The 23022-nt window shown below is 46.1% G+C and overlaps 1 protein-coding gene across 2 annotated transcripts in view; it reads left to right on the top strand.

Moving 5' to 3' along the window:
* LOC110498800 (netrin-3) overlaps positions 1–23022 on the top strand; it is a 97204-nt gene that overhangs the window by 65273 nt on the left and 8909 nt on the right. For both annotated transcript variants that reach the window (XM_021575429.2, XM_021575428.2), the window contains exons 3-5: positions 8367–8555; positions 14055–14204; positions 21090–21146. In XM_021575429.2, the coding sequence (XP_021431104.2) occupies positions 8367–8555; positions 14055–14204; positions 21090–21146 (396 nt within the window). The remainder of the gene's footprint in view (positions 1–8366; positions 8556–14054; positions 14205–21089; positions 21147–23022) is intronic.

The raw sequence follows: 23022 nt of genomic DNA, 5'->3' as shown, positions 1-23022 counted from the left end.
AAAAGGTCGCAAAGTTCAAGGGGGCCGAATACTTTCGCAAGGCACTGTAAGTACCAAACACATCTCAACATCAACTATTCAGAGGAGACTACGTGAATCAGGCTTTCATGGTTGAATTGCTGCAGCGGCAAAACAAGCTACTAAAGAACACCAATAAGAAGAAGAGACTTGCTTGGGCCAAAAAACTCGAGCAATTGACATTAGATTAGAAATCTGTCCTTTGGTCTGATGAGTCCAAATTTGATATTTTTGGTTCCAACCGCCGTGTCTTTGTGAGACGCAGTGTAAGTGAACGGATGATCTCTGCATGTGTTGTTCCCACCGTGAAGCATGGAGGAGGAGGTGTGATGGTGTTGGGGGTGCTTTTCTGGTGACACTGTCAGTGATTTATTTAGAATTCAAGGCACACTTTACCAGCATGGCTACCACAGAATTCTGCAGCGATACGCCATCCCATCTGGTTTGCGCTATCATTTGTTTTTCAACAGGACAATGACCCAACACACCTCCAGGCTGTGTAAGGGTTATTTGACAAAGGAGGAGAGTGATGGATTGTTGCATCAGATGACCTGGCCTCCACAATCACATGACCTCAACCCAATTGAGGTGGTTTGGGATGAGTTGGACCGCAGAGTGAAGAAAAACAGCAAACGAGTGCTCAGTATATGTGGGAACTCCTTCATAACTGTTGGAAAAGCCTTCCTGGTGAAGCCGGTTGAGAGAATGCCAAGTGTGTGCAATGCTGTCATCAAGGAAAAGGGGGGATACTTCGAAGAATCTAAAATCTAAAATACATTTTGAACACTTTTTGGGATACTACATGATTCTATATGTGTTATTTCATAGTTTTGTTGTCTTCATTATTATTCTACAATGTAGCAAATAGTCAAAATAAAGAAAAACCCTTGAACGAGTAGGTGTGTCCAAACTTTTGACTGGTACTGTACATTTTAAGATCAAGTAATTCAAAAAACTGTTTTGGGTCAACTATAAAATAAAGTTTCCGTGAGCTATTTCCTGCTATTCTACACATTTTGCCTGAGAGAAAATGTCACAGTTTTTTCAGCAAATTTCCTGTATATTGAAATACACTGCTCAAAAATATAAAGGGAACACTTAAACAACACAATGTAACTCCAAGTCAATCACACTTCTGTTAAATCAAACTGTCCACTTAGGAAGCAGCACTGATTGACAATAAATTTCACATGCTGTTGTGCAAATGGGATAGACAACAGGTGGAAATTATAGGCAATTAGCAAGACACCCCCAATAAAGGAGTGGTTCTGCAGGTGTTAACCACAGACCACTTCTCAGTTCCTATGCTTCCTGGCTGATGTTTTGGTCACTTTTGAATGCTGGCGGTGCTTTCACTCTAGTGGTAGCATGAGAGGGAGTCTATAACCCACACAAGTGGCTCAGGTAGTGCAGCTCATCCAGGATGGCACATCAATGCGAGCTGTGGCAAGAAGGTTTGCTGTGTCTGTCAGCGTAGTGTCCAGAGTATGGAGGCGCTACCAGGAGACAGGCCAGTACATCAGGAGACATGGAGGAGGCCGTCGGAAGGCAACAACCCAGCAGCAGAACCGCTACCTCCGCCTTTGTGCAAGGAGGAGCAGGAGGAGCACTGCCAGAGCCCTGCAAAATGACCTCCAGCAGGCCACAAATGTGCAGGTGTCTGCTCAAACAGTCAGAAACAGACTCCATGAGGGTGGTATGAGGGCCCGACGTCCACAGGTGGGGGTTGTGCTTACAGCCCAACACCGTACAGGACATTTGGCATTTGCCAGAGAACAGCAAGATTGGTAAATTTGCCACTGGTGCCCTGTGCTCTTCACAGATGAAAGCAGGTTCACACTGAGCACATGTGAAAGACGTGACAGTCTGGAGACGCCGTGGAGAACGTTCTGCTGCCTGCAACATCCTCCAGCATAACCAGTTTGGCGGTGGGTCAGTCATGGTGTGGGGTGGCATTTCTTTGGGGGGCCGCACAACCCTCCATGTGCTCGCCAGAAGTAGCCTGACTGCCATTAGGTACCGAGATGAGATCCTCAGACCCCTTGAGAGACCATATGCTGGTGCGGTTGGCCCTGGGTTCCTCCTAATGCAAGACAATGCTAGACCTCATGTGGCTGGAGTGTGTCAGCAGTTCCTGCAAGAGGAAGGCATTGATGCTATGGACTGGGCCGTTCCCCAGACCTGAATCCAATTGAGCACATCAGGGACATCATGTCTCGCTCCATCCACCAACGCCACGTTGCACCACAGACTGTCCAGGAGTTGGCGGATGTTTTAGTCCAGGTCTGGGAGGAGACCCTCAGGAGACCATCTGCCACCTCATCAGGAGCATGCCCAGGCATTGTAGGGAGGTCATACAGACACGTGGAGGCCACACACACTACTGAGCCTCATTTTGACTTGTTTTAAGGACATTACATCAAAGTTGGATCAGCCTGTAGTGTGGTTTTCCACTTTTAATTTTGAGTGTGACTCCAAATCCAGACCTCCATGGGTTGATAAATTTGATTTCCATTGATATTTTTTGTGTGATTTTGTTGTCAGCACATTCAACTATGTAAAGAAAAAAGTATTTCATAAGAATATTTCATTCCTTCAGATCTAGGATGTGTTATTTTAGTGTTCCCTTTATTTTTTTGAGCAGTGTATAATGCTTTTGACGTGTTCATATGGTATTTGGAGCCCCGACCTCCGGTGGTTCTTTGATGTGTTAAAGAATTGAAAAATGGCCCTCTCCGGTGTTCAGTTATCCCTGCTGAGCCGAATTAGAGTGAGTTTGTCTGGTGTGTGTGTGTGCGTGTGCATGTGCATATGTGTGTGCGTGTGTTGTGTGTGTCCTTGTAGCACAAAGCACTTCAAAACAAACCCATAAACATTCCAAGTGCCGCAGCAAATCCTCGAGCAGGCACTGAGGTGAAGTTAACACCCCCCCCCCCCCCCCCCACCTCTCTCTAGATTCCTCTTCTTTCTCATTTCTCTCCCTTTCCCTCTTCCCAAGCTTTTTTTAAAGAGAGAGAGAGAGGAATAATGGGAACGTCTTGTTTAAAGTATCAGGTCCAGCTGTAGTGCAAGCAACTGATTCACAACACATAAACACGCTCTCCCTTTCTCAACAGGTCTAATCCAGCATTTGAGATTTCCTCTTACATTGGAACTCTAGAGCTCTAGAACTGGACTTTTTTATTGTCCAGTTTACTCCTATTCACAATGGCAGTTTAGACAATCTGTTGATCCAAATTATATTATATATATATATCTCCCCTTGTTTGCAACAAATGCACGGATTTGAGGGAGGAGAGAGAGAAATCTTTTCAAATCTTGCTGTATTCTGTCTGGTATTCCTCCAGCAACTCCAGTGCCCTCGCAATAATAATGTTCACCACGCGCACAACTTGCTGAATCACATTCTGTAAGTCAGTCTGTGAGTATAGCCACAAGTGCTTCCTGACGAATGATACAATGAAACGTAACACATTCGGGAATATCTTCTCTTTCTCATCAGGCCTATGAGTCCCTTCTCCTTCCCTCGCATGTTTGAGTTGCCGTCAGTGGATACAGATGCCAGATTTGACTTGTCAATATTATTATCAGCAGAAAATGTAACAAGGACTATCAAGATATCCTCTCCTCGTGTTTGTCCCTGAAGGGGCAGTAAACAGAAATGTTTCTCTCTGAAAATTTTTTTTTGCTTTGAGGGAAGCGGACCCAAACACATAATTGGGCAATGTCGCTGACATCAATGCTTTCGCCAAGCGCAATACTAAAACACGGCGTCACGGATATATCAGTTGCTTACCGATGGCCTCGCTGATGTCGTCTATTCATCTCGTTATGGTCAAGTCTGAGAGTTGCAGTCCCTTAATAGCTTCCTTGTTTGTGAAATCGGTATATAATATTTAGGGCAGAGGCCTAAAACATTCTTTGACAATCTCCTCGTCTGTGAAGGTTTGTTTCTCGCGAGTATCCAAGCGATCTCTGTCGTTTTCTCTGCCATGGTGCTAGACCTGTCCACCATTTGTTGTTGTCCTTTGAGCTGTCCTTTTGAGTTGCGTTATTGTGTTGTTTCTGAGGTTGCTTCATGGTGGATATGTTTTGTCAAAGTGGGCCTGGTGTGACTGGAAATGTCACTCTACATTTTCTTGTTTAAAACAATCGACTGCCTTCTGTCAAATAAGACACAGTGAACTAGTCCCATCATGCAGTACAAAAAAATACTTGTCTGTCCATTTCTCTTGGAATTTTCGGTGTTCTTCTTGAATCAACCGTATCCTTCTCTTAGCCACTGGAGCCACATTAGCCACGTTAGCTAGCTGCATTTCCCAGCCGCCATCTTCCGGATTTTCCTGGCTCTCCGGTGGTTGTTCGTTCATAGATGTCACATTGTTCTCCAGCTCATCCCCCTCATTTTCATTGTTAATAGATTTACAATTTTTTATAGTAAATTGATCCATGTCGACCAGACTGCTAAATTAGCTAATAGCAAACGGATATGTCTCGTTCGCTGTAGCTGAGCAGTTCTATTTCGCCAAACATTCTATTTCGGCCTTTCTGTTCAACAGCTGCGCTATACTGCCATCTTTCTGCTGTCCAGGGAACAATAGATATATTCAATGGACATTTTCAGACTACCTGTATTTTTTTTAATGATGGTAAGGGTTTTTATTAAACCTACTGTGGGTGTCACCCGTCCCAGTTCTTCATTCTCAATAACATCCATCCATGTGTCCAGACCAATGATGTCATGTCTATGGTCCAAAACCTTCTGTTAAAATGGCTTTAGGTCAAGGGTCAAACCCAGACCCCATGCCACCAGCCTCCCAGAACACACCACTAAAGAGCCAGCAGCAGCGTAGCTTCAGAAACAGGACATGTCCAAGGGGGATTCAAATCCAACTAGTATTTCATTAAATGTAGAATTCCATGGAAATTGGCTGCATAATAACTGGCAGATGGAATTGAGGGAAGGCGTCTGAGAATGTGCTCTGTTCCTGGGGCCTGCGACCCTGGAAAACTGGGTGGAGAAGGTCTTCGTTCCCATCTCCCTGTGCCAGGCATTCCTCTTCCGAGGGAAGTAGCATTTGAGAAACAGAATTCCACTATCGGCTGGTTTAAAATTCCCAATATTATTGATATGGCCTTGAGATTTTTCGTTCAAGTATCTCATGGTCCCATCAAAGGTAATTTTCTTATCAAATTAAAAGCCAAGCTTGACGTGGTGGCAATCTCTGTCCTGGATGTGGTTATAACACTGTTCTTGGCTAGAACAAAGAAATCTGTCACAGTCAGTCTATCTCTCTACCACACACTGTGATTGGCAACACTTCATGGCACCATGCTCTCATTCAGTGCAGACTAGAGTTACCAAATGTCCCAGATTGTGCTGGACAGTCCCGCATTATGGCCCTTTGTTCCGCATTTGATCAACAAATTCAAACAACAGTCATTTAGAATTTTTTTTTGAATTGTCCCATATTTGAGTCAGACATTCCAGCCTGTCTCTTGGAGTCACTTTGAGATTAAGACAAGATGTATATCATAAAGATGTGGTACTGGTGACGTTAATGACATGATATTCTGCTCCGCCCAAGACGAGAGGTGGCATTTCTCAAACCGTTTCAGGTTAAATTCCAGCTAAACTTGGAGAGGACAATTACGACTAACTAGATCTTCTTACAAAAAGTGTGCTTCTGACGAAGAGCTACAGAAGTAGGCATAAGTAAATAGCCATATTAGACTGAAAGAAATAAAGTAATTTTGTCAGATTTATGAGGCTCTCTAGGCTCATTCGTTGCTCATCCTACATATTAGACTGAAAGAAATAAAGAAATTTGTTCAGACTTGTGCAGCTCTCTAGGCTCATTCGTTACTCATCCTACATATTAGACTGAAAGAAATAAAGTAATTTTGTCAAACTTGTGAGGCTCTCTAGGCTCATTCGTTGCTCATCCTACATATTAGACTGAAAGAAATAAAGTAATTTGGTCAAACTTGTGAGGCTCTCTAGGCTCATTCGTTACTCATCCTACATATTAGACTGAAAGAAATAAAGTAATTTGGTCAAACTTGTGAGGCTCTCTAGGCTCATCCGTTGCTCATCCTACATATTTGCTAACTGTTTCAGGTTCTCTGAGACAAACAGAAATGTTTTCTTGAACAAAGATACCCAGATTTTCTTAAAACAGTTACGCGCCAGGCAAAAGAGTGGGATAGGTGCAATTACAATTAGCTTCTTTGGTGCAGCAGTGTAGTGCTGCTGTAGGGTACCGGAGTAGTGCTGCTGGAGCGTACCGGAGTAGTGCTGCTGGAGCGTACCGGAGTAGTGCTGCTGGAGAGTACCGGAGTAGTGCTGCTGGAGCGTACCGGAGTAGTGCTGCTGGAGCGTACCGGAGTAGTGCTGCTGGAGCGTACCGGAGTAGTGCTGCTGGAGCGTACCGGAGTAGTGCTGTTGGAGCGTACCGGAGTAGTGCTGCTGGAGAGTACCGGAGTAGTGCTGCTGGAGCGTACCGGAGTAGTGCTGCTGGAGAGTACCTGAGTAGTGCTGCTGGAGAGTACCGGAGTAGTGCTGCTGGAGAGTACCGGAGTAGTGCTGCTGGAGCGTACCGGAGTAGTGCTGCTGGAGAGTACCGGAGTAGTGCTGCTGGAGCGTACCGGAGTAGTGCTGCTGGAGCGTACCGGAGTAGTGCTGCTGGAGCGTACCGGAGTAGTGCTGCTGGAGCGTACCGGAGTAGTGCTGCTGGAGTGTACCGGAGTAGTGCTGCTGGAGAGTACCGGAGTAGTGCTGCTGGAGCGTACCGGAGTAGTGCTGCTGGAGTGTACCGGAGTAGTGCTGCTGGAGTGTACCGGAGTAGTGCTGCTGGAGTGTACCGGAGTAGTGCTGCTGGAGTGTACCGGAGTAGTGCTGCTGGAGCGTACCGGAGTAGTGCTGCTGGAGCGTACCGGAGTAGTGCTGCTGGAGCGTACCGGAGTAGTGCTGCTGGAGAGTACCGGAGTAGTGCTGCTGGAGAGTACCGGAGTAGTGCTGCTGGAGAGTACCGGAGTAGTGCTGCTGGAGCGTACCGGAGTAGTGCTGCTGGAGCGTACCGGAGTAGTGCTGCTGGAGCGTACCGGAGTAGTGCTGCTGGAGCGTACCGGAGTAGTGCTGCTGGAGCGTACCGGAGTAGTGCTGCTGGAGCGTACCGGAGTAGTGCTGCTGGAGAGTACCGGAGTAGTGCTGCTGGAGCGTACCGGAGTAGTGCTGCTGGAGCGTACCGGAGTAGTGCTGCTGGAGCGTACCGGAGTAGTGCTGCTGGAGCGTACCGGAGTAGTGCTGCTGGAGCGTACCGGAGTAGTGCTGCTGGAGCGTACCGGAGTAGTGCTGCTGGAGCGTACCGGAGTAGTGCTGCTGGAGCGTACCGGAGTAGTGCTGCTGGAGCGTACCGGAGTAGTGCTGCTGGAGCGTACCGGAGTAGTGCTGCTGGAGTGTACCGGAGTAGTGCTGCTGGAGCGTACCGGAGTAGTGCTGCTGGAGTGTACGAGGCACCTGCAAGTTCCCGGGCATTTCTGGGGGGAATGGCCCTAGCCCTCACCCTCTGATCCAACAGGTCCCAGACGTGCTCAATGGGATTGAGATCCTGGCTCTTCGCTGGCCATGGCAGAACACTGACATTCCTGTCTTGCAGGAAATCACACACAGAACAAACAGTATGGCTGGTGGCATTGTCATGCTGGGGTCATGTCAGGATGAGCCTGCAGGAAGGGTACCACATGAGGGAGGAGGATGTCTTCCCTGTAACGCTCAGCGTTGAAATTTCCTGCAATGACAACAAGCACAGTCCGATGATGCTGTGAAACACCGCCCCAGACCATGACAGACCCTCCACCTCCAAATCGATCCCGCTCCAAAGTACAGGCCTCGGTGTAACGCTCATTCCTTCGATGATAAATGTGAATCCGACCATCACCCCTGATGAGACAAAACCGCGACTCGTCAGTGAAGAGCACTTTTTGCCAGTCCTGTCTGGTCCAGTGACGGTGGGTTTGTGCCCATAGGCGACGCTGCCTTACAAGAGGCCTACATCTACTGAGCAAGCTACAATCATATATCTGAATGAGTGTTTTGAAAATGTGCTTTGAAATAGTGTGATTTATGGCGTCTACCCAGACTATACCCATAATGCTGATTGTTGTACTTTGATTTCAACCTGTGGCGATGCCAGTTCACCAAATGCTTTTCAACTATTACTGGTTTTTAAGTACCTTGGACATGTTTTGATATATGAAGAAGTAAAGCTATTCTCACTGAACATACAAGACATCTAAACTTTCTTTTTGCCTCTCTTTTCCCCTTCCCTCATTCCTCCCTCTCGTAGCGTGTAACTGCAACCTGCACGCCCGGCGCTGCCGCTTCAACATGGAGCTGTACAAGCTGTCAGGGAGGAAGAGTGGAGGCGTGTGCATGAACTGTCACCACAACACGGCTGGACGCCACTGCCACTACTGCAAGGAAGGCTTCTACCGGGATATGGCCAAGCCCATCACACACCGCCGCGCCTGCAAAGGTATGGAGAATACTCCATTCAGAACAGTGTTTATAGCGGAATAGTCCTTTTCAATTCAGTCGATTCAGGAGATTCATTTACATGTTTTATTCAAAATGGGTATTTATTTACATCAACTGATGTATCACAGTTATAACAGGATTAGTAAAACTATTCTAAGAAGTAGGCTGGCAACCTCACTTCCAACTCTTTTGGCTCTTTCCACCCTCCTAGGGTGAAAACAAATTAATACCAAGCCTCCTTAATTAAGTAAATAATTTGAATCTGTCACAGAAGCTGTTCTCCTGAAAACCCACATAAAAAATATTACACTGGACCACAAGCCATATTAAATTAGCAGCCGATTGAGTTATTTCTCGTGGAAAAAGGGGTGTTTGAATTGTGGAATGTTTAGAATTTGCAGTGAATATTTTTCTGGCAAATTTATACACTGAGAGCTTTTTATCATTTCAAGAACAACAGCAGTTTCCTGCCCTTGTTGCTTGGGGAAATGTGAAAATCAATAGAAGAGGGAGCTGGCATTTTTTCTTGATTCTGTACATTATAGTCAGAAGTTAAGGGATTACTTACAGAGAACTCAAAACAACGCGGATGGTGAGAACTAGCAACACTCTTAGCTGTGAAGGTCTTTTGTTGGAGATTCCATGGTGGGAATCTCCCCTCATTGGCTCCTGGTCAGTTTTCCACTCCGGGCTGACCCAAACCTGAGGGCATGACCCAAGTAACCATAAACGAAAAGGAGTTCCCAATGGTGTGATGGCACATTACTATTGTCCATATTATATCAATATTAAATACATTTACATTGTACTGTACAGTACAGCAGTGATTTTTTTTGAGGGGGGCACACCCATGCCATTTGTCCACTCACAGAGCAATTGACCATAGCACAACATGCACTGTGAGACAGTAATTGACTTTAGCAATTGTTTTTTGGCCTTTACAAATTACAAGTAACATACAGTATAATTATAGGTAGCTATGACTGTAACGAAACGTATGTCCTTGTTGCCAATGCAAGACACATCATACACACACACACACACACGCAACCCGTGCCTGGGAGTGCTGCAGTGCTCGGGCCCTGGAGGCGATGTGTTTTTCTCAAAGCGGAGCAGTGCGCAGCAGGTCAGACCCGCTCAGCGGTAAAAACTTTATCTCCCTCCCCTCGGAAGGCCAGATGTGACGGAAATTAAAGTTCCTGTGGAAACGACCCTCAACCTGGGCGGCTGGTACCATGATTGATCAGACCAATCCCAGACCCTTTTAGGACCTGTCTCTTTCCATTTCTCCCCCCCCCCCCCCCTCTCACTTTCTCTCCCTCTCGCGAGGACCAAGCTCTCTTCTCATCTATTCTCTACTTCTCTCTGATCCTCTGATTCGTTCTAGCTTTTTCTCTGCCGCAGTGTTCATTATATTTGTCCACATGTGACAGGGCCAGGATAATGGTCAGGGGTTCAAATATGATCAGTGTGTCTGAAGTGGAGGAACGGCAATAAAATACAGGTGTTTTAAAATAAATATTTTATTTTATTTAACTAGGCAAGTCAGTTAAGAACAAATTCGTATTTACAATAACAGCCCAGGAACAGTGGGTTAACTGCCTTATTCAGGGGCAGAACGACAGATTTTTACCTTGAAAGCTGGAGGTTTCAATCTAGCAACCTTTCGGTTACTGGCCCAACACACTAACTACTAGGCTACCTGCCACCCCTATGTTTAAAGGAAGTGAGGAATGGGCGGGTAGGTCTTGAGGGTTGGGGGGGCGGAATGTCTGCCTGCTTCCAATCAGACCTCCTTTGTGGACGAGTGTCCATGTCGGACCTGCAGTGTGTGTGTGTATGTGTGTGAGTGTGTGCTAATGTGTGTCCACGTGCTTGAGTGAGTGTCCAACACACACTCTTTAAGGATTGCCAGTTTAATGGACAGGCCAGACTCTGATGGAGGGTCAAGTGGCAGCGTCTCTCCCATCTGCTCCCAGTTACACCCTGGTGCTTAGGTAACACACACACACAGGTCCCAACCCCCCTCCACCCCCCAACCGCAGTGCCTCTCCGTGGGGTTCTCAGCTCCTGCACGCCGGGGCAGCGGCCGCTGCCACTCTCAATCCACGGCTTTATGCTGCTACGTGTATAAAAACAGCCAGCAAATTAAAGAAACTTGCAGGCCATCACCGGTGTGACTGTAACCAGTCTTACCTATGAGGTCTTCAATGTCAGCCCGTTATGTGCCTCCTAACATGTTGTAATGTTGGCATCTATGTTGACTAGAATGAATGGATTTCAAATTCAGACCGTTGAGTGGGTCAGCAGCACTTTCCAACAGAATGCCACAAATAGACTCAATACTGAATGTATTGACACCTCCAAGTAGCTTCTGAAGTGGAGCTAAATCATTTTTATAGAATAACTTTATAGAAAGGGAATTAGGAAATCCAAGATGAGCCAATACAAAAATGCCCATGCCTATCAGGTTTCAGGTATGACCCAGATGCAGACCGTGTCGAAAGAAACAAAAGTGCATTTCTAATACAAGGGCAGGCAAACGACAGGTCAAAGGCAGGCAGAGGTCAGTAATCCAGAGAGGTGGGGAAAGGTATAGAACGGCAGGCTCAGGGTCAGGGCAGACAGAGGTCAGTAATCCAGAGAGGTGGGGAAAGGTATAGAACGGCAGGCTCAGGGTCAGGGCAGACAGAGGTCAGTAATCCAGAGAGGTGGGGAAAGGTATAGAACGGCAGGCTCAGGGTCAGGGCAGACAGAGGTCAGTAATCCAGAGAGGTGGGGAAAAGTATAGAACGGCAGGCTCAGGGTCAGGGCAGGCAGAGGTCAGTAATCCAGAGAGCTGGGGAAAGGTATAGAACGGCAGGCTCAGGGTCAGGGCAGACAGAGGTCAGTAATCCAGAGAGATGGGGAAAGGTATAGAACGGCAGGGTCAGGGCAGACAGGACCTCAAAACTGGGAAGGACTAAAAAACAGATGCAAGAACAGACCGGAGCAGGGGAACAAATGCTGGTTTGACGAAACAAAACGAACTGAGGGAGTCAGTACCACGCGAGCTGGTAATGAGGGAGGGTGTGTTCGGGTGGGGGGGTTCTTCAGACACACATGTGGCTGTTCCGTTAGGCTGGAGTGTCAAAAAGCATCTGTTCATTTGCTTCGTAAATCTGACAGCTCACATTCCGTGCAAAATCCCCACCACCTGACCCGGCTCCAAACTCACGGAAGGCTTTGATTGGCTGTGGTTTGGCAGGGTTTGTAGTACAGTGTTAGTCTGTATTGAGTGGGGTGACGCACAGGGAGGTTGAAAGTCAAATGTGGGTCCGGACTCAAGGTACTTCTGGTACGACTTAGTTCCTGTTTTGTTCCATGTCTGCCATGTGACTTCTCTACTGCCAAACGCTCCGAACTTGTTCCTGTGCCTAGGTGCAGCGTGGACGGGGCCTCCATCTCTTTTTGGGAATTTTGGGCATCCCTGGGATTGGTGCTCCTTTAGACGTGTTAATGAAACAGCTGATAAGTCCACAACATTTTTTTTTTTTTAAATAAACCGATTCATACTAAGGGGAACAACAATGCAAGGCCCTGAAAACTCCTGTTAGCAGCTGCCATTCCTTGGCAGGCCCTATCAGAGACTATTTGGTTACTGGGTTTTCCCCAAATGCTTCTTTCGCCATTTCTTGTTGTTTTTATGAAAGCGAGAGGACAATTACCAGCTATCACATTACAGTTGCAGGGATACTTCGGGATTGTTGCAATGATGCCCGTGAACTACTTCCCCAGAGTGTGATGAACTTGTGGATACCATTTTTATGTCTCTGTGTCCAGTATGGTAGAAGTTAGTTGGTAGCACGCTAGCTAATGCTAGTTAGCAACTTCCTTCAAACTTCACGCCCAGACATAAAAATAGTATCCACTAGTTCTGACTCTGGGGAAGTAGATAAAGGACCTCATTGCCAAAATCCCAAAGTATCCCTTTAAGTAAGGCAGTTTGCTTTGGCCATTTTGCAACTCAGCGAATGTGTTTTCTAATTAAGTAGGGGAAAAGAGGCGTCCTCCCCTATTTTTTTCAAGGTTTTTTGGCCAAAAGCTATTCTCGATGCCAGAACTGATCGACAAGATAAAATGTACCATTTCATTATTTAAGGTTTGTTTTTTTTGAAAGCATGTTTTTTTATTGACTCTGGATAGAGGAACTGCAGTTTCAAGCCAAGTCAAATCATTTAATCACACCCTTTAAAGCAGAATGTTACTGGGATATTACAGTTTGTGTTTTTATGTGTCAGGATGGGTCACGTCTGTCGAATTGGACCAGTGTAAAGTGTAATGGTGATACTTAGTGTGTGTGGATGGAGAGGTTTATCTTCTGATAGTATGTGTGCGTGTGTGTGTGGTTTCTTAAAGAACACATTCACATTTCTGTTTTAACTGTTGAGCTGGGTTGAGCCAAGGTGAGGTGAGGGAGATTTAGTATTGTTGATGATGATGAGCACACCAGAGGCAAAGTTTGGACCATGTTATCTCTCACCCTCTCCCTTTCACTGTTCTTCCACTCTGTGTCTCTCTCTTTGTTCTACTTTCTCTCCTCTCTCTTTCTATCTCTCGCTCTCAATTTTAACACACCATTTTTCTCTTTCTCTCTCTCACACTCTTTCCACTTTCTCTGTATTTGTCCCTCTCCCCTGTTCTGCTTCTCTCTCTCTCTTCGTCTCTGTCTCCTCTCTGTCACCTTGTAAAGAGCTCTTGGAAGAGAAGAGTTGACCGACAAGCCGAGTCTTGTATTCTGCAGCTTTTTAGACATAAAAAGCCCTCTATTGCTCAATGTGCGTTTGGACAGCCAGAGCATACCATGAAGGACAGAGGGACTGGGACTCTTTCTGGCTGGCGTATTTCTGTTGGCACTCGGCGGGCGGCGGGCGGCGGGCGGATTTTCGGGAAGCGATGAAACGGCAGAGTGGGTGTGTGTGTCAGTGTGTCACACACACACAGGCACCAGCGTAGCACTTGAGAGACTAGACAAATGGAGGCTTTTCTTCCCTGTCCACACAAACATATGCAAACACACATAAATACATGTATGCACTTGCACGCACAAACACACATGTATGCATGAGCACAAACACACACGTATGCATGCGCACAAACACACCTTTGCAGGGTATTGCCAGGTCCCAAAACCTGGAGGCGACAGTGGCAGTGTAGCCCAAGTGAGCAGGAGTAATCTCAGACCTACAGTCTGGAGGATAGAGGAAATAGACTAGAGGAACACCCAGTCCCGTTGCATCTGGAATACTGTGGAATACTATGGCAGATGATGATTAACTAGGATGTGTTGTAATACGGAGCCTATTCATGAAAGGGTTCAAAATGCCATCGTGTTTGAGTCGAGTCTCAAATAAACCTTGAAAGTGACACTTAACATCTGTGTGACAAACCATTGATTGTTTCTCAAAATGCCACATCTTGTCTTCTCTCTCCCTCTCACCTCCCTCCCTCTCTCCAGCCTGTGACTGCCACCCGGTGGGTGCGGCAGGGAAGACATGTAACCAGACGACGGGCCAGTGCCCCTGTAAGGACGGCGTGACGGGCATTGCCTGCAACCGCTGTGCCAAGGGCTACCAGCAGAGCCGCTCGCCCGTGGCCCCCTGCATCAGTGAGTAGATCACATACACACACACTCATAGCTTGCAGGTCACCCTCACGCACACTCGCAGGTCACATATTCACTTATAGCTCTTGTAGCTCACACATACATACACACACAAGCAGACACGTAGGTTTCACAATTATGGGTCACACTCACAAGTCACACTCAAACAAACTGCTTGCATATACTCACAGCCACAAACACACAAGGCCACTGATTGCAAAAACAGTACTTCCACTGATGACTGAAGTGAATATGTGCTTCTGTTAAGTGCATGTCAATGACTTTATGACACAGGGGAGGCCCCAAAGCAGGAACACATTCTCATGAGGGAAGCGTCATGTATTGATGAACCATCTTTCAAAAACATCCATCATGGTGTGCATGATTGTTGTGAGTGGCTCTGTGTGTGTAACATAATGGAGAAACCATACCCATGTACGATACTGGAGAATGTACGATACTGGAGAAACCGTGAACCATGTACGATACTGGAGAAACCATGAACCATGTACGATACTGGAGAAACCATGAACCATGTACGATACTGGAGAAACCATGAACCATGTACGATACTGGAGAAACCATGAACCATGTACGATACTGGAGAAACCATACCCATGTACGATACTGGAGAAACCATGAACCATGTACGATACTGGAGAAACCATGAACCATCTACGATACTGGAGAAACCGTGAACCATCTACGATACTGGAGAAACCATACCCATGTACGATACTGGAGAAACCATACCCATGTACGATACTGGAGAAACCATACCCATGTACGATACTGGAGAAACCATAACCATGTACGATACTGGAGAAACCATACCCATGTACGATACTGGAGAAACCGTGAACCGTGTACGATACTGGAGAAACCATGAACCATGTACGATACTGGAAAAACCATACCCATGTACGATACTGGAGAAACCATGAACCATGTACGATACTGGAGAAACTGTGACCCATGTACGATACTGGAGAAACCATGAACCGTGTACGATACTGGAGAAACCATGAACCATGTACGATACTGGAGAAACCATGAACCATGTACGATACTGGAGAAACCGTGAACCGTGTACGATACTGGAGAAACCATGAACCATGTACGATACTGGAAAAACCATACCCATGTACGATACTGGAGAAACCATGAACCATGTACGATACTGGAGAAACTGTGACCCATGTACGATACTGGAGAAACCATGAACCGTGTACGATACTGGAGAAACCATGAACCATGTACGATACTGGAGAAACCATACCCATGTACGATACTGGAGAATGTACGATACTGGAGAAACCATACCCATGTACGATACTGGAGAAACCATGAACCATGTACGATACTGGAGAAACCATACCCATGTACGATACTGGAGAATGTACGATACTGGAGAAACCATACCCATGTACGATACTGGAGAAACCATGAACCATGTACGATACTGGAGAAACCGTGAACCATGTACGATACTGGAGAAACCATACCCATGTACGATACTGGAGAAACCATGAACCATGTACGATACTGGAGAAACCATACCCATGTACGATACTGGAGAATGTACGATACTGGAGAAACCATACCCATGTACGATACTGGAGAAACCATGAACCATGTACGATACTGGAGAAACCGTGAACCATGTACGATACTGGAGAAACCATACCCATGTACGATACTGGAGAAACCATGAACCATGTACGATACTGGAGAAACCGTGAACCATGTACGATACTGGAAAAACTATACCCATGTACGATACTGGAGAAACCATGAACCGTGTACGATACTGGAGAAACCATGAACCGTGTACGATACTGGAGAAACCATACCCATGTACGATACTGGAGAAACCATGAACCATGTACGATACTGGAGAAACCATACCCATGTACGATACTGGAGAAACCGTGAACCGTGTACGATACTGGAGAAACCATACCCATGTACGATACTGGAGAAACCATGAACCATGTACGATACTGGAGAAACCATACCCATGTACGATACTGGAGAAACCATACCCATGTACGATACTGGAGAAACCATGAACCGTGTACGATACTGGAGAAACCATGAACCGTGTACGATACTGGAGAAACCATGAACCATGTACGATACTGGAGAAACCATACCCATGTACGATACTGGAAAAACCGTGAACCATCTACGATACTGGAGAAACCATGAACCGTGTACGATACTGGAGAAACCGTGAACCATCTACGATACTGGAGAAACCATGAACCGTGTACGATACTGGAGAAACCGTGAACCATGTACGATACTGGAGAAACCGTGAACCATGTACGATACTGGAGAAACCGTGAACCATGTACGATACTGGAGAAACCATACCCATGTACGATACTGGAGAAACCATGAACCGTGTACGATACTGGAGAAACCGTGAACCATCTACGATACTGGAGAAACCATGAACCATCTACGATACTGGAGAAACCATACCCATGTACGATACTGGAGAAACCGTGAACCATGTACGATACTGGAGAAACCATACCCATGTACGATACTGGAGAAACCATGAACCGTGTACGATACTGGAGAAACCGTGAACCATGTACGATACTGGAGAAACCGTGAACCATGTACGATACTGGAGAAACCATACCCATGTACGATACTGGAGAAACCGTGAACCATGTACGATACTGGAGAAACCATACCCATGTACGATACTGGAGAAACCATGAACCGTGTACGATACTGGAGAAACTGTGACCCATGTACGATACTGGAGAAACCATGAACCATGTACGATACTGGAGAAACCGTGAACCATCTACGATACTGGAGAAACCATGAACCGTGTACGATACTGGAGAAACCGTGAACCATGTACGATACTGGAGAAACCATGAACCATGTACGATACTGGAGAAACCGTGAACCATCTACGATACTGGAGAAACCATGAACCATGTACGATACTGGAGAAACCGTGAACCATGTACGATACTGGAGAAACCGTGAACCATGTACGATACTGGAGAAACCGTGAACCATGTACGATACTGGAGAAACCGTGAACCGTGTACGATACTGGAGAAACCATGAACCGTGTACGATACTGGAGAAACCGTGAACCATGTACGATACTGGAGAAACCGTGAACCATGTACGATACTGGAGAAACCGTGAACCATGTACGATACTGGAGAAACCATACCCATGTACGATACTGGAGAAACCATGAACCGTGTACGATACTGGAGAAACTGTGACCCATGTACGATACTGGAGAAACCATGAACCATGTACGATACTGGAGAAACCATGAACCATGTACGATACTGGAGAAACCATGAACCGTGTACGATACTGGAGAAACCATGAACCATGTACGATACTGGAAAAACCATAACCATGTACGATACTGGAGAAACCATGAACCGTGTACGATACTGGAGAAACCGTGAACCATCTACGATACTGGAGAAACCATGAAACGTGTACGATACTGGAGAAACCGTGAACCGCGTACGATACTGGAGTAACCGTGAACCGCGTACGATACTGGAGAAACCGTGAACCGCGTACGATACTGAGAAACCGTGAACCGTGTACGATACTGGAGAAACCGTGAACCGTGTACGATACTGGAGAAACCGTGATCCGTGTACGATACTGGAGAAACCGTGAAACGTGTACGATACTGGAGAATGTACGATACTGGAGAAACCGTGAACCGTGTACGATACTGGAGAAACCGTGAACCGTGTACGATACTGGAGAAACCGTGAACCGTGTACGATACTGGAGAAACCGTGAACCGTGTACGATACTGGAGAAACCATACCCATGTACGATACTGGAGAATGTACGATACTGGAGAAACCATACCCATGTACGATACTGGAGAATGTACAATACTGGAGAAACCGTGAACCATGTACGATACTGGAGAAACCGTGAACCGTGTACGATACTGGAGAAACCGTGAACCGTGTACGATACTGGAGAAACCATACCCATGTACGATACTGGAGAAACCGTGAACCGTGTACGATACTGGAGAAACCATACCCATGTACGATACTGGAGAAACCATACCCATGTACGATACTGGAGAAACCATACCCATGTACGATACTGGAGAAACCATGAACCATGTACGATACTGGAGAAACCATACCCATGTACGATACTGGAGAAACCATGAACCATGTACGATACTGGAAAAACCATACCCATGTACGATACTGGAGAAACCATACCCATGTACGATACTGGAGAAACCATGAACCATGTACGATACTGGAGAAACCATGAACCATGTACGATACTGGAGAAACCATGAACCATGTACGATACTGGAGAAACCATACCCATGTACGATACTGGAGAAACCATGAACCATGTACGATACTGGAGAAACCATGAACCATCTACGATACTGGAGAAACCATACCCATGTACGATACTGGAGAATGTACGATACTGGAGAAACCATGAACCATGTACGATACTGGAGAAACCATGAACCATCTACGATACTGGACAAACCGTGAACCATGTACGATACTGGACAAACCATACCCATCTACGATACTGGAGAAACCGTGAACCATGTACGATACTGGAGAAACCATACCCATGTACGATACTGGAGAAACCGTGAACCGTGTACGATACTGGAGAAACCATGAACCATCTACGATACTGGAGAAACCATACCCATGTACGATACTGGAGAAACCATGAACCATGTACGATACTGGAGAAACCATACCCATGTACGATACTGGAGAAACCATACCCATGTACGATACTGGAGAAACCATGAACCATCTACGATACTGGACAAACCGTGAACCATGTACGATACTGGACAAACCATACCCATCTACGATACTGGAGAAACCGTGAACCATGTACGATACTGGAGAAACCATACCCATGTACGATACTGGAGAAACCGTGAACCGTGTACGATACTGGAGAAACCATACCCATGTACGATACTGGAGAAACCGTGAACCGTGTACGATACCCATGTTTAGAGCCACACATGTAATATGGCAGGTACACCTGTTTCATTCCCGGTCTCATTTCTATAGCCAGATGACACCATTGCCTGTGTTTGAAAGAGAAAGTCAGAGTTTTCGATGCCTTTCACAGCAATTGTTAAAAGAAAGTATTAATTAGACAATAACCCCAGAAACATTTGCTCACTCTTTGGCCGGGTTGTAAAAGAGAATGTGTTCTCAGTTAACCTGCCCTGGTGAAAGCAAGGTAGGGATAGAAAGGTTCCAATCTGGCATCAGTCACACATCATGGTGGTCTGGTCTGTTCTGGTGTAGATCAGTGCTACTCTGAGACCCCAGCACTTGTTTACCGTTCAGGCTTTAGTACAGTCACGTGTGTGTTTGTGTGTTGTGTGTGCGTGCTCTGTGAGTGAGTGTGTGTGTGTGTGTGTGTTTGTATGTATGAATCGGACCACTGGTCCACCACCTGCGGGCTGGAGGAATAGAGGGTAGCTTGCCATCGTGCTCTGCCATGTGGTTTGGCACAATGACCCAGACACACACACACACACACACACACACACACACCAGGCTTGTCTAACCCTGAACAAGCCACAACAGACCATGCTGTACCACGCTGTGCCATGCCAAGCTATGCCGTACCACGTCGTGCCACATGGTGCTGTGTTGTTGGTTTTACATTGGTGTTACAGAGCAGATGGTGGAGGGCAAAAAGGAGAAAACAATGGCGCTCACGGCCAACTAACCAACCATACACTTTCCAGGGCCACTGAAGACACCCAATGAGGAGAGTGTGTTTATTGGCCTCAGTGTGTGTCTGTCAGCTCGTGCATGTACGAAGGCATCTCTTCCCAAAACGCCATCCATTTTGTTGTTACTATCCATCCGTCCCCGGTCAAGCCCTTCTTCCCCCTAACACAATAAGACACAGAGACCAGGACTGCTAACGCCCAATTAGTATGATACCACTGCCCCTCATCTCAATATCCTTTTTTCCTCTGAATATCTACGCCTCAACTCTTCACCCTCAGAGGACACGCCCACAGCTTGCCGTGCCTCTGACCAGCTGCTCTCCTCTCCTGCCTGCCTTTGCCAAGCAATCCAAAGCTCAATGCCCTATTTGTTTTGCTTTGTGGGGGTGTCCATAATTTCCCCCGTCTGTTTGTTTGACTCCAACCCGGTCCTCCTCCCTCTAACTCCCCAGTCGAAAGGCAAGTCCCTCTGGGTGCACACTAACAATGCTAAGCCAGCGTCCAATTAGCCTGTTGTTATCATTGAGGCAGTGGATTTGTTGTTAGCATTAGCATTTTTTGTGCGTAGTATTAGCATTTGTATAGAAGAATGAACCTTGTTTTGGAGGGAATTCCATAGGGATGGGATTGTTTTGACTGTGGTCGAGACCGGCGAAGGGTTTTGGTTGAGCTAATCAGGCGTATTGAGGGAGTTTGCATCTGTCTAAAGATGTTACTGCTATAGGTGGCTCCCTCCTTTGCCATCTGTCTGATATTTCCATTTTTTAAATACATTGATATCTTGCACAATATGTTTGTTTGGTGCTACAGTTCTCAGAGGAAGAGAATTCGATTCAAAGTATATTTCCACAAAGTGTGTGTGCGTGTGCCAATATCTTTATCACTGTGTATTTACGTAGATATTTTCAACCTACACCCTCCTTCCTGTCTTCCTCCTATGTCAAATAACTGTGATTGAATTCAGGAATACCGAATCTGCTTGACCACATATGCAAACAGTAGGCATATGGCCAAAGCAATGTCTGTCTACATCAACTATATGGACATACATTTTTTCCATAAAGCTCTTGTTAAAACTCTGTTGTTCTGTGTATGTGTTTCAGAGATCCCAGTGATGAACCCTACAGCCATGGTCAGCAGCAGCACAGAGGAACCGGCAGGTCAGTTACTCCCCAAGGCTCATTTCACACCTGACACCTGTGTAGGAGAAAATAAACACCCTTTTTAAGATTTCTGGCATCCCTTTCTAACTGTTTCTATTTTGATGTTCCATGACTGCTCTTAATCCAAGTGAGATGTTCCATTGTCTTAAAGGGGGGGGGGGGGGTGTGTGAGTGTTGGCGACCTACAGTTTGGGTCATTTATCCCCCCTCTCGTTTTTTAACGCTTTTGCCTCGTGGAATCACAGCCCTGTGATTCATCACCGGCTTTAACGACATAACGCTGCAGCGACCACAGATATACCTCCCACCGCTACATCAACCCCTCCTCAGCTTTCACAGTTGGGTTGAGATACGGTCCACTTTGCAAGGCCCAGGGCAGAATATATGTGCTGCAAGGCCTGGAAGTTCTCACAACCCACATGAACAAAAACTATCGTATACTATGGTATAAATACTATAATATTCACTGTAGTGTTTTTTCACACTTTACTGTAGTATTCACTGTAGTGTTTTAGTCCCCCCCAAAAAACACTACAGTGAGCCAAAGACAGACTTGGTCTCAACTTGAAGGAATTGCAATAGGAGGGAACTTAAAATAACTTCAATGTCTAGCTCGGCCGTGACAGTTGTGGTGTCATCTCATCAGCCCAACTGCCAGACCACAGCTAGCCCACCAATAGGCTTAGCAGTTCCACCTTGCCCTCTGATAGGCTAGGTGGAATTTTCACCACATTGCTTGGGCTTGTAACCCTCACACACACACAATACACACAATACACTGTGTTTTTGCTTCCCTGGGAAAGTGTTTTTCCACTGTGACAAACAAACAAGAAAGATTGTTTATCGTCAATTCATCTCTGCACAAATGGGCAACATACAGGCAAATGTCCCATCCATCCCTCTCTCTCATCCCGCCCAGCCCACCATAGACGAACATACCTCTCCTCCTTCATAAGGCCCTCAGAAACCCAAAACCTGAAAATGTCTCGCTTTCGTGTGTGTGTGTGTGTGCGCGTGTTTGTGTATGTTCAAGGGGGTGGTAGTTGCAATTTTTCCCTGTCACCGCGCTGTGAATAGGGACAGGGGAACAAGAGTAACCAGAGCCGCCAATGCATGTGATTGTGTGTTTTCAGCCGCGGCTCTTCTGGGTCAATGGGCAATTCATGGGGGGTTTTCCAGGTGAATGCCCATCAGTAAGTGACTCTTCATGGGAAAAGACACACTGGCCCTGAGCCAGGGTTTTACCACTGATATCATGGGCTGCACAGCTGGCCACTGTACCAGGGTACCATGCACACACATGCAGGAACGCACACACAGATGTGCATATACAGTTGAAGTCGGAAGTTTACATACACCTTAGCCAAATACATTTAAACTCAGTGTTTCACAATTCCTGACATTTAATCCTAGTAAAAATTCCCTGTCTTAAGCCAGTTATGACCACCACTTTATTTTAAGAATGTGAAATGTCATAATAATAGTAGAGAGTGATTTATTTCAGCTTTTATTTCTTCATCACATTCCCAGTGGGTAAGAGGTTTGCATACACTCAATTAGTATTTGGTAGCATTGCCTAAATGTATTTGGCTAAGGTGTATGTAAACTTCCGACCTCAACGATATATATAAACACCAGTCTCAATGTCAACAGTGAAGAGGAACCTCCGGGATGCTGGCCTTCTAGGCAGAGTTCCTCTGTCCAGTGTCTGTGTTCTTTTTCCCATCTTAATCTATTCTTTTTATTGAGATATGGCTTTTTCTTTGCAACTCTGCCTAGAAGGCCAGCATCCCGGAGTCGTCTCTTCACTGTTGACGTTGAGACTGGTATTTTGCTGGTACTATTTAATGAAGCTGCCAGTTGAGGACTTGTG

Source organism: Oncorhynchus mykiss, chromosome 20 (genome assembly GCF_013265735.2).
Source record: "Oncorhynchus mykiss isolate Arlee chromosome 20, USDA_OmykA_1.1, whole genome shotgun sequence".
Taxonomy (NCBI): domain Eukaryota; kingdom Metazoa; phylum Chordata; class Actinopteri; order Salmoniformes; family Salmonidae; genus Oncorhynchus; species Oncorhynchus mykiss.
This window is presented reverse-complemented; position numbering and strand designations above follow the sequence as displayed.